This window comes from Pleurodeles waltl, chromosome 6 (assembly GCF_031143425.1).
Source record: "Pleurodeles waltl isolate 20211129_DDA chromosome 6, aPleWal1.hap1.20221129, whole genome shotgun sequence".
In the NCBI taxonomy this organism is placed as follows: Eukaryota; Metazoa; Chordata; class Amphibia; order Caudata; family Salamandridae; genus Pleurodeles; species Pleurodeles waltl.
In genome coordinates, this window is record NC_090445.1 from 103,723,186 (window position 1) to 103,736,260 (window position 13,075).

Genomic DNA, 13,075 nt, shown 5'->3' on the forward strand with positions numbered 1-13,075 from the left:
GAGTCCCCCAGCCCCTTGCCCCATACTTAACTTCGCTCCAGAACATTGGCCCTGTAAGTCGCTGCAGTATATGTTTTTTCCCCATAGGAATAACATTACAGTTCCTGAAATTGCACTATGTGAACTTTTTAAACCTATAAAAATTAATCTGGAAAAGTACTTACTTATGGCATCCAAATTCATATAAAAATCTGTATTTTTATCAATTGGTGTCGGATTTCTTTACAGTGTGTCTTGCTTGCTGACTTGTGTATGTGCAATAAATGCTTAACTGTCCTCCAACAAGCATAACTGCTCGCCCACACTACCACAAACAAGAGCTTGTAGGATTAGCATTTTAATCCCTGTCAGCCAATAAGGGTCGCCCTGGACTATATGCACAGTGTCCTCTTACATTAGTATACTACATAAATAGCCTGCTTCCTATAGTGTCTATTGAACTGCCTCAGACTTAAAATACAAATTTACCAAGTTCTCCTTTTTAGGCCAAAATCACACCATTAGAAAAAGGCCAGGTGAACTTAAAGTTCAAAAGAAAATTATGAAAATTATGTTGTACGCGTGCAAGCGACTGGGTAAGATTTGGGTATTTAGATTAATACGCCTGAAGAGGGACAAGCAGATGGCTAAAAAAATGATGTACCATAGTAAATAAAAAACTGAAGGGTAGAATGCTTGAATGAATCTCAGCTACAGGTAATTATTTGGGCCGCTACCCAGTCCACCTTTTTTGCCCACTTTGCTATCTCACATTAGAGCTTTAAATATGCAACTTAGCATTGGCCCTGATCTATAGGAAACAGTCTAGCCTGAACCGCCAACTCAGGTCCTCTCTGACCAAGCAACGTAAGACCAGTGTCAACCGTGTTGGGGCTCTTCCATCAGGTGCAGTACCAACTTGGGAGAAAATCTTGGTCTGCTTATGTTACAGTTCAGAGAGGACCAGGCTTGGCAGTTCGGGTTGGACTGTTCCCAGAAACTAGGCCTGATTTACATATTGCTGGGTCTATTCTGATACAAGGGCGTGGGTGTGCTCGTCAGTGTGGGGTGGGGGAGTAGATGGACTGGGGTAAAGCTCGAGTACTTACAGATGGCTGAGATTAACTCAAGCATCCTACCCATCAAGTTTTTGTAAAATTCTGTTAGAATTAGGTGCAGCAGCAAAAGTAGTTCAACTCTACACAATAAGACACAACAGTAGAGCTCCTGGCTGAACGAGTACTACATAACCAAACATTTCACTAAAGGTGTGTGTCTTCACATGATATGCAGGGGCACACCAGTTTACCTTAATTGTAACTTCACATGAACATCACTACACGGTAGTGGGCGACTGCAACGTTTTATCAGTTCGGACCCACATCACTTGCTATGTGTCTGCCAGGCAACACACTATACCGAAGTATATCATCACCAATGAACAAAATCAGTACCCTAGGACCATGCCTGTTCTTCGATTAGTCAAGGAAGGCAAGCAGCTTTCTGAAACATAAGATGAAATATACAAGGTTTTCCCAAATCGTGTGAACTCTCAAACTTCACACCAATTTTGATATAAAGCATCATCACACAAATCCGAAAATCACTGGGCTGCGGACACGGAACGCCTCCCTAGTGCCATGCTGGTCAGCAAAGCTCCTAAAATGACTTTGATAGTCAGCAAGCAAGATTAAATATGAACTGGAGAAACCACAGGCCCATGTAAGATCGCCAATGAGTGGTAGCATCAGGAGCTCCACACAAAACTCTGGAGGAACCTGGTGTGGAACAAGTCAATCAGCTCTACGTACCTCGCTGTCGGGCTTCTGCTCCGGGAATGCTTTATCCCAAAGGGACTGGAGGAGCGCCGGCGGCCGTAAGGACTAGGAGACCTTCCGCTGTATGATCCACTCCCACGCTCATAGCTGGAAGAGCGCCGCCTGCTGTATGGACTGATCGACCTCTGCCTCCGACTATACGGACTAGGAGAACGAACACATGTTTGGTAGGCTGCAGGCTCCTTGTAGGAGGGACTAGGAGATTGCCTGCGGGAAGAGCTGGTGGGACTCTTCTTGTACAAGTCATAGTTGCTGGAACCATGAGAACGTGGTGGACTAATATCATAGTCTTGGCAGTAAGACAAGTCATGAGGGCTGTCACCCTGCTTGGGGCTACCAGGCCATTTCCTCCGAGGGCTCCTTGCTTTCCTTTTTGGGCTGTCTGAGGTTTTGTACCTTTTCGATATGTCCCTTTTTCTGTGACTTTTGCTGCGATCTTTGTGTCCAGATTTCAACTCCCGCTCTTTCCGGGCCTTCTCCTTACGCACCTTTTCAGCTATTTTGGATAACTTAGTTTCCTTATTGCTGCTTTTCGAAGACTGAGCAGGTTTGCTATACTCCGCGTGCTCTTCGGTTGGCTTCTTGGAGGATCCAGATTGTCTGTCTTTGGTCGAAGACGACTTGCTTGGCTGTTCTGCTGCTTTCTCTACTTTTTTCTCTGTCTGTTTCCCTTTGATCAGCTCTCGGATTCGCTTGTGCTGATGGTGCCGGTGTTTGTGCAACTTGTCGCTCTTTTCAGCAGCCTTTCTCTCGTCATTCTCCCGCTTCTGAAGTCGGAGGGCTGTGTCATCAGGGAAGGTGTCAGAGTCCGAGCTAATATCATCGTATTCAACTAGTGGCTTCAGAGTGGTAACCATCACTGACTCGCAGCCATCCTTTGCATACTTGGCCTTATGCTTCTTGTGCTTGACGATCAGCTTGTGCTTCTCTTTGCTGTTGCTTTGCTGGGCGAGGGCCAAGGACGAGGACGATCCAACATCCTTCTTCGCCCCATGTCGCTCTGGATTTGGCATTCCTCTCCTATTTTCAGGAAAATGGAAAGGGCTGTATATAACCTCCTTGCAGTTACTATTCCGCTTACGTCACAAGAAAATGTAAATGAAAGTGTCCCACTTTCTTGATAAACGGCAATGGCTGCCCTGCTCACATTGACATGTCTGCACTTGATACAACATACACGTTGCTCGGCAGCTAACCCAGGGGTTCTCTTGCGCTTCCATGCACAGACAACGGGGGTTGCGATCTCCAAAGGCACGTCGCTCCGTCACAAACTTGCTGTCAGAACTGACTTCTGAGTGCAGTCCTTATAGCCAGTAGGACGAGGAGCTATTTGTACAAGGCTATTTGTAAAACTTCACCGAAGGGTTAGCTCATTGCACTAGCTAATGGGAGGTTCGACCTTCTGTAAGTGCTTGCATCTCAATAGGGTAGCGATTCCTCCAATAACAGCGTACTTCTTCCTCTTCTGTGGATTAGGGGTAATCTGTTGAACTATTAATGCCCTGCCCCGCGTCTTTCAAGGCAGTTGCACCTGACAGTGTTCTCCTTCCTCTCACAGAACACCGCCCTGCTCCCCAGGGTATCTCTCACTCTGTTATGGAAGCATTTGTCTCCTCCGTGGGTCCTCTTTATCCTCGTTTATACTTCCTGATGCTCTACAGAGTGGTGTTTTGTGGAGTGAGGGAGGGCTCGTTCTATGAAGGACCCGTCCTCCTTAGAAGATTGTTCTCCCTGGTGGGGAGTAAACGGCAGTTCTTCGAATTTTCATTAGGGAAATCTAATAATCGTTGCGAGTCCGCACTTTCTTCACCCTTCTTTGGGTGCCTATTTTCTCGTTGTCCACTTGTTTAGGGAGTCCACGCTTTCCCCATGGGGACCACCACTGTGGCCCTCCTCAGAGGGCCTTTATTCTATGCTCCTCTGGGCTGGTTACCACTTTCGTAACTTACTCGGAGAGAATTTCTGCACTGGGGGCTTTACTCCGGTACCTCAGGGGCTCCTCCCCCTTCCCCGCGATCAGGCCCAGACTGCTTCCCGGCTGCCGTCCCTGGCTCCAACTATCCCGCTCGCCGGTAGAGATGTCGTGCCCCTGCTCCGGGAGGCCCGGTTCTCTGACACGACTGGGGGTATAGGCCGCTTTCACTGTCGCTGGCGGCTCCGTCACTTCAGTCAGATCAGAGCGGCGCTGGGGTTGCACACTGAGGCAAGAACTGCGCGAGCTCCCGCGAGAACTGGCTGCCTCGCGAGAACTCAACCGCCGTTTCCCGATTCAGGTTCAGCGACAGAAGAGTGCGAAGCGTCACAGGTAACACTGGAATGACTTGAAGAGAGTGCAAGCTAAGTGACGGCGGCTATTAACACACTAAAATGACACTAAAAGCAAATCCTGACAGGAATTTAAAAAGCGCTGATTTCAAGGACAATTGAAACAAAAGAAGGACCGTCGTTCTGGTCCACAGACATTTCAATCTAACGCGGGAGCCATCTTGGAATAGTGACGCGTGTGTGAACGACCATTGATCAATTCTAGCATCGTGAAAACAAATATTTGAAATAGTGTGTGTGTGTGTGTCTTGTTATCAACTCAACATAATATTGTTCGTATTCATATTCTTTCAAAGTGGTCAAAAGATTACAACATACGAGTACAACCAAAATTAGACACGAAATGATAAAAAAGAATATGCAGATATGCCTCAGAGTCGTTCTCATTTTTAAATGTATTTGATTGTTCTGCTTCTAACCAGCGTTACAAGATGGCTGTCTGTCGTGCTATAATTTGCCAGTTTTTTGGGGGCCCGGTGCAGGCACAGTTCACGTTGAGTTTAGATCGCTCATTTACACCTGCGCCTTCGCACGCATGTTGGCGTCGTGTAGCCATATTAAGGTTAGGCAGAACATTGCTCACTGTCGTTTTAAGAAGCATTGAGCCGTATGCCTGACTTAGCGATGGTCGTCGGATGTCTCTCCATCGACTTTGAAGTTATTAGCGAAACGTGAGATATCACTCTTCGAAGTTAAATATGTAGAGTTGTAAGAAAAAAAAATAGTCTTCTTAGGTTTCGACACGCTGCAAAGAACCATTCATGCTATAGCTCAAAATGGCGGCCCCACGTACATAACACTGAAGAGAAAAGGCCTTGTCCTCTTTCTATTTTCGAAGTGAGTCTCTCTGGGGATCAGACAAAACGCTGACAATTTTACCATTATTACGGATATTTTGTTCATAGAAAGAAAGCACTTTAGAGTTTCTAATAAAATGTAAACAATGAATTTCAAAATCTCATTTCCGCTCTGTTAGAATGCCGTTGGGCGCGTGAGTTGCGAGCCAAAGTCTCGCGAGACTCCAGAGAGGATGTGATTGTGTTCATCAGCGGTTGTTGCACAGGTACTGTCCCGGTCTTATGGTTGTTATGTCTGCTGCTAACACCGGGTGTCATTGAGGGTTGAGAGCAAGACCGGGTGGTCCGAGGGGCACAGAACAAAAGTGGTGACTATGCCGCATTCGTGGTTGATTGTTTAGAAGGATATCCCTTCTAATGGTCTTTCGGGCCTGCCAGTTTCCCACAATATTATAGTTGTCAGCTGTAACTTTTCTTGATGATCGAGCTCGCGTAGTCATTCAGTTACTCTTCGATTTTCTAGGACTGATTGTACACTTGATAAATAACCCTCGCTTTCAAGCGCTAGTATTTCCATGCGTGATTCCATGTCAATCAGTCATTAAGAACTCTTGCTTCCGTGGGTGCCTCATCACTTTACATGCTCCCCTTTGTAGTTCTTCCGCGTGTTTTCCCTTTTGTTATAAAAGAGTATGTATGTGGATTCGAATGGGGTGATAAAAGTGTGTGTTGGGGGTGAGTTTTCTAAAAAGGCTGTGACCTTCGAAGCGTCACAGGTAGACTTATACCAGTTTTCTCCATACGCCTTTTTAAAATCCTCCATAGTGACATCTCACAGGCAATCTTTATTTCCACCACTTTGTTTTATCTGTCTTTCTGCACGTATTCAGTTTCGTTGCCTGCCCTTTGTCTCTCACACACGTAGTAAAATGGTTTCAATGAAATATACATGAAATGAGCCAGTTGGTGTTTATCTCCGATGAAAAACCCACGACCTGTGCTGCTTTCCAACTGCCAACAAATCTCTCATTAGATTTTTGTACAAATGACATAAAATCTTCTATAATAATAACCAGCCTATAACGCTTTAATGTACATATAACATATCGCCCCTCTTACAACTATACATGTGTATATATATATATATATATATATATATATATATATATCTAACAATAGTACTAAAAGAAAAGGAAGTAGCAAAGAAACATATAAATCACATAAATTAAGATATTAATGTGAACATGGTGAACGCATACATTCAATAAGTTACAGTCTCTGAGTCTAAAAGGTAACTTCCTTGTTCTGGACCTACCATTGGCAGTAGCACCATTACCTTAATCATCGCCTCTTTCATTTTCCACAAGAGGTGTTCTGGTTCCTTGTTATTAAATAATCGTGTCTGCACCATATTCCGCTCATGCTGCTCTGTATTATCTATCATTCATACCAAGTCAAACTAATCATCTTTGCTCGAGATGAACTGAATAACCACTTTTCATGCCTGTTAAGATATAGTAACAAGCCTATAAATCATTATTGTATGTATTACAACCCTCTACCTCTAAACCATTTCCTTTAGCATGTAATGGCCTACACCTGCATGTTAGATCCTCGTTTGCTTCTTGACTTCCTCCAGAATCTGAAGACCTTGCTACTTGAGCAGTCCCACTAGGTCGTAGGTGTAGCTAAATTTGCACCTGCTCAGCGCCAGGATTCCTTTCTGGGTGATAGTGCACTCTACAAACCTGCACAGCATAACTGTAGCACGGACAGTAGTTTAACAGCTATGCATATTTCTTCGCACAATTCCCTGTAAAGTTGTAATTGCAATAGAAACAAGTGTGTTCATTACTCTGTATATTCTGCAAATAGACTAGGTATTGATTGAACATGTAGTTTGAATACCTTTATAGCCCATTGACAAGCACCACGAGAAACTCGCACTACTTTCAGCCTCAGCTCTGAGCTTTCAAAAACACCAGTCACAAGCACCCTCATACTATGTTCACCCAAACACTTAGAGGCGACTAAGTTTGTGGTATGTATCATACAGTAGCAACACTCTGCTCTTGGCAATAGGGGGCGAAGGGCTCAAACAGACTCAGCAGGAGGCGGCCAATGACGCTCTGCAGCACCCAAGGGTGCATACGTTGAGATTCGCGCTTCCACTGTGTGGAAAGCACCCAGGTGCGTGCCCGGGCGAAGAGCAGGCCCGAACGAGGCTGGGCTGGGCCTACTCTCTTGGCTTTGGGATCTACTAACGCTCTGATTAGGCTGTTTATAAAACAATGTGTAACCATAAGGTTTTCTGAACAAGTATTTGAGGCGTTTAAGTGTGCTATTATTGTTTTCCTATATTGGATGCCAGCCCTTCTACAGTTGCAAATAGATTTATTGAAGTGGGTGTTATTATATATCATAAAACTTTGGGTAAATGGAAAACTAGCTCTGAAGGTAGATACTGAACCTCGTTGCTCAACAGTCAATTCCTTTTTAGTACAGGCGGTGGGGGTTATCACTAAGGCAATTGACCTTGCCGAAAGCCGCTTGTCTTTGGGAGCAGCTAGAATGAGGGCGGGTATAGAGGGACCACCTAGATTAATAGACATGGTAACTGATACACACCACACTTTAGAACTGGAGGACATAAGGAATGGTGATGACCACCCAGGGTGTACACCTACAGCTACCCCTGTATTAGTCAATCACTCAGTCACCATCTTAGAGATGCCCCCTAAATACCAGTCCGACTCCTAGTGCTAGGCTGACCAGTTTCTGCCAGCCTGCCACAACCAGACAGGTTTCTGGCCACATGGGGAGAGTGCCTTTGTCACTCTGTGGCCAGGAACAAAGCCTGCACTGGGTGGAGGTGTTTCTCATCTCCCCCTACAGCAACTGTAACACCTGGCGGTGAGCCTCAAAGGCTCGTGCCTTTTGTCACAGCACCCCAGGACATCCCAGCTAGTGGAGATGCCTGCCCCTCCGGCCACTGCCCTCACTTTTGGCGGCAAGGCTGGAGGAGTTACCCACCAGTCAGGACTGCTTCTAAGGTGCCCTGAGCTGAGGTGACCCCTGCCTTTAGAAATCCTCCATCTTGAGATTGGAGGATTCCCCCCAGTAGGATTAGGGATGTGCCCCCCTCCCCTCAGGGAGGAGGCACAAAGAGGGTGTAGCCACCCTCCAGGACAGTAGCCATTGGCTACTGCCCTCCTTATGTAAACACACCCCTAAATCTAGTATTTAGGGGCGACCCAGAACCCAGGAAATCAGATTCCTGCAACCTACACAAAGAAGAGGGACTGCTGACCTGAAAGCCCTGCAGAAACGACAGAGATGACAACTGACTTGGCCCCAGCCCTACCGGCCTGTCTCCAGACTCAAAGAACCTGCACAGCGACGCATCCAACAGGGACCAGCGACCTCTGAAGCCTCAGAGGACTGCGCTGAACTGAAGGACCAAGAAACTCCAGAGAACAGCAGCACTGTTCGCTTACAGCTACATTTTTGCAACTTTGAAACAACTTTTAAAGAACTCACCCTTCCCGCCGGAATCGTGAGACTTTACTCTCTACATCCGATGGCCCCGGCTTGAGCTCCAGAGAACCAATATTGCGGAGAGGACTCGCAGGCGACTGCACCTCGTGAGTAACCTGAGATGACCCACCTGTCCCCACACAGTGATGCCTGCAGTGAGGATCCAGAGGCTCTCCCTCCCCCCCCCCCGACCGCGACTGCCTGGAACAAAGAACCCGACGCCTGGACCAAGCACTGCACCCGCAGCCCCCAGGACTGAGAGGAACCGAACTCCGGTGCAGGAGGGCCCATCAGGCGACCCTCTGCCTAGTCCAGTCGGTGGCTAGCCCGAGAAGTCCCCCTGTGCCCTGCCTGCATCACTAGAGCGACCCCGGGTCCCTCTATTGATTTCAACAGAAAACCCAATGCCAACTTTGCTCACTGCACCCGGCCGCCCCTGTGCCGCTGTGAGTGTTTTGTGTGCCTGTTTGAACCCCCAACAGTGGGCTGCCTATGCCCACAAAACTGAACTTGTAAGTGCTTTACTTACCTCAGAAACTTATCCTTACTTACCTCCCCCTGGAACTGTTGTTTTTTGCACTTAGTGTCCACTTTTAAAATAGCTTACTGCCATTTTATTCTATACTGTGTATGTTACTGCTCTAATTCAAAGTTCCTTACTTACCTGTGTGGAGTACCTTGCATTTTATGTATTTACTTCAAATCTTGAATCTTGTGGTTCTTAAATAAATTAAGAACATATATTTTTCTATATAAAAAAAACGATTGGCCTGGAGTTAAGTCTTTGAGTGTGTGTTCTCATTTATTGCCTGAGTGTATACAACAAATGCTTAACACTACTCTCTGATAAGCCTACTGCCCAAACACACTACCACAAAATAGAGCATTAGAATTATCTAACTTTGCCACTATCAACCTCTAGGGGGAACCCTGGGACTCTGTGCACATTATCTCTCACTTTAAAATAGTATATACAGAGCCAACTTCATACACTTGTATAAAAGAAAGGCAATAAAGCAGATATCAAAAACTATCGGCGAGTATCATTGTAGGACCAATCCATGAAAATATTTAGTAAGGTCATTCTGGCTAGACTTAATGACTGGGCATTGGATAATATTCTTTCACCTGTCCAGTACGGATTTAGGACAGGAATGGACACTCTTGAGCAATATGTTGACCTAGACCTGATCATAGGGAAGTAGACAAATGACAAAAAAAAGGGCGCTCTTCCTCTGCTTTGCAGATCTTAGTAGTGCTTTCGGTCTAGTAGAGCATGCCCTTCTCTGGACCACATTACTGGATATGGGTGCCCAAGGTATATCATTGACTTCATTGCTCACTTATATGCAGACTTAACATGCAAAGTTCGCTTTGGGCAACAGGGAGAAAGGACCACCCCTTTTAAAATTGGAAGAGGTATTCGCCAAGGTTGTGTACTCGCCCTGTTACTGTTTTCTTTATATATTAATGGGTTGGATAAGTTCCTGCGGGAAATCCAGACGGCCCCCCCCCCCTTACATATGTGGCAGGGCGACCCGTAACCGCATTACTTATGCTGATTATGTTGTCCTGATTTCTAGGACCCCACTGGGGCTTCAAAAACTATTGAATGGCTTAGAACAGTTCATGACCTTAAAGGGTATGGTGGTTAATAAATCTAAAACTTTTACTATGGCCTGTGGACAAATGGTGAAGAAATGTTTTTGTATCCATAACACAGAGCTTATTACTTTTAACTCATTCAGTTACCTGGGTGTATTGTTCTAGACCAATGGGAACACCATATTCACTCGGGTAGGGATAAGCTAGGAAGGAACTCTTGCACTATTTTTAGACTTGCTAGAAATTTAGGGAGTCAACCCATATCAACTAGGGCAAACATCTGTAGGGATAGAGCATTATCCACGGTAGTGTATGCAGCAGGAGTATGGGGTTACACAAAAAGCTCCCCTTTACAATTAGAGGAAAATCGTTTTTTAAAACATTTCCTATGTTTACCTAATTCAGCATCTATGTGGATTGTACATCAAGAGGTGGGTCTCCAATTTTTGGATGATGTGCTGCAGGTGAGCCCTTTGCTCCTATGGCGTAGTATTTGGTACAAGGAGGACACCGTTTTCACTAAGCAAATTATTCTAGATTGTTTAAAACTGGATAACGCACAGCGTATTCCATGGCTCGCCTGTATTGTCTCCTTTTTTAACTATATATTCAACATAATTATAAATTCGGACCCAGAGGAAGTGTTATTGTTATCTAAGAAATCTATAAGGACACTTTTTTTTGTAACATATGGTGGACAGCAGGAAAACAAATGAATCCATAAAATCCACTGTTGTTACATATATGTCCCTTTCTTTGGAGGCAAGTAGACAAGGTTACCTACTTGGTGTTACTAACATGCAGCATCGGTTCGTTCTGAAAAGACTAAGACTGAGAATAGCACATCATTTAGTAGCATTCCCTAGTATGAGGTCCTGTCCTCATGAGACATCCAGTTGCCCCTGTGATGGGACTAGTAAACAAAACACTTTGCACTTTGTTATTTTGAAAGTTTTATGAACATCTTAGAATTTTTTATCTTAAACCTCTTTTTAGGGAACACAGTATAAGAGCTCATCTGGTGGCACTGGAATGTTTGCTTAATAACTCACATGTTATAGGGTGGCACTATATATTTTAAATGCCATACAAGTTAGGAAAAGTCTTGTTTCTATCTCTGGTAAATCTGAATAATTGCAATAATTAGCTTTTTATTATTCTTTTATGATAATTGCTATTTTGATCTTGGGGGCCCATGTCATAGTTATTATATATTAGTCTTTATCTGTTATGGTTAGCTAGTATCTGCATTATGAATTAGGATGTGATTGTGTTGAATATGTAGTATATGTACTGTTATGGCTATTTTGTTATCTATCTGTGAGCTTTAACCACACCTAGGTTAGTGGGGTTCCAAAAATAATAACCCCTCCCACAATTCAGTGTCTTTTTACCTGCTCTTATGGTTGGGACTTTTGTTTTACAGCTGGGAGTAGTTTGTGTTTTAAGGGACTTGTTTGAAATACTATTCCAGTAGACCTGCTAACCCTTTAGTTACATGCAGGGCCCCTGGAATTATGAGGCAAGAAAAGTCCAGTTATGCATTTAAGATGTGAATAGCTCTAACTCAAGCAAATGTGAGACCATTTGCATTGTAAATACTTGTTTATCCTATCATGCATGGCATGGAATACAAGAGCCCTGAATAACCCACGGAACGGAACACAAGTCCTCTCCTTCCTGAATAAACATGGTGTTTGTAAGAGGCTGGCTCGGTATATGGTGTACACCTATGTTTGAGGCACCCTGTACTGAGTCTGGGCAACCTTTGGTGATAGTGTAAGAGGTTCTAGATTACCAGAGATCTAGAAGCGTAGCTGTGGAGAGCAGCTAGGACTTATCCAGGAGGGTGTAAAGTAGTTGCAAATACCACTAAAGTCAGCCAGTGATGTATACACAGGAAAGAGCAACCAGCGTTAGAAAAAAATGTATTATTTATTATAACAAACACACTATACTAACTTTGGTATATCCCCTAACCGGAGATATGAAAATTTAAAAATGTACTCAGAAAAAGGAAAGTAAAAGCACAAAATAACAAATGGAATGCAAAAATCACTACCAACCTGAACTACCACCCAAGGACCTTTAGGACTGGGGAAGCACTAAAACACCAAAGGTAAGTAGTTAAGATTTCCCAGGCACACATGTGCAGAGTTGTAGCCCCGGGTCAGTGTCCCTATGATGACGTGGGGAAGTCGCGGTTAGAGTTGAGAGTTTTAGAACCCTTCCCAGAGGACCCTGAGGAAACCCGTTCGGACAAGGTAGGTTCTAGAGTGCCCCCACCCGTGAATACCCATAAGAGCGGAGTACCTACACGAGGGAGCCCAGGTGGGGTGAAGTCGCGTCGGAACCTCCTGTTGAAGTCACTGGGAACCTTGGTTGTCCAGCTGCTGCCGTTACCCGTGGACCTAAGTCAGTAGAACCCATGCGTGGATTCCAAAAGAAGAGGACCTAAGGAAAGAGTCCAGGCCACCCAGCAGTGCTCAGGCAGTGCAGGGGGCAATGCCCATCCTTCTTAGAGAAGCGTTCATTTTGGACAGTGGTCAAAGAAGTGCAGGTGTGGAGTCGAGGCAATGCAGGTGGATCCCAGAAGTCAGACACGGGCCGTCCCACGCCGGTCGTCGGATTGCAGAGGGGTCAGTGGTCCGCAGAACCACCAAAAAGCCTTGGCAAATGCAAGAAAGGGATGCACAGAGTGGTACAGAATTTTGGGAACCAGCAAGGTCCAGGAGACTCTTCTGCTCTCATCAAGCCCTCAGCAAGCAGGAGAGCCAGCAATAATCGTGGGACCCCTCCCCAACAGGACCCTCTGGCAGCAGACACAGGGATTTGCAGGGAGGCCTCAGCAGCACAGAAAAGAGGGATGCACATGTCGCAGCAATTGTAAAGAGGATGTCGTTCTTGGAGCTGTGTAATGCTGGGGGCTTGGGCTTCTTGGAGCTGTGGGGTCTTTGGGCTGAACAGCCAACAAGCCCTGGAAACAACAAAGAG

The 13,075-nt window shown here is 45.3% G+C and overlaps 2 protein-coding genes across 4 annotated transcripts in view; one reads left to right on the plus strand and one right to left on the minus strand.

The window, feature by feature from the left end:
- The window catches only part of CDK12 (cyclin dependent kinase 12), a 358,486-nt gene extending 354,251 nt beyond the window's left edge, over positions 1-4,235 (minus strand). Inside the window, exon 1 of one of the 2 annotated variants that reach the window (XM_069237454.1) lies at positions 1,791-4,235. In XM_069237454.1, coding sequence (XP_069093555.1) covers positions 1,791-2,830 — 1,040 coding nt within the window. In that variant the 5' untranslated portion in view covers positions 2,831-4,235. The remainder of the gene's footprint in view (positions 1-1,790) is intronic. The other variant, XM_069237455.1, reaches the window with a different exon arrangement.
- An 886-nt stretch (positions 4,236-5,121) lies between these two features.
- The window catches only part of MED1 (mediator complex subunit 1), a 489,425-nt gene continuing 481,471 nt past the window's right edge, over positions 5,122-13,075 (plus strand). Inside the window, exon 1 of one of the 2 annotated variants that reach the window (XM_069237453.1) lies at positions 5,122-5,205. The gene's annotated coding sequence lies outside the window, so the exon portion shown is untranslated. The remainder of the gene's footprint in view (positions 5,206-13,075) is intronic. The other variant, XM_069237452.1, reaches the window with a different exon arrangement.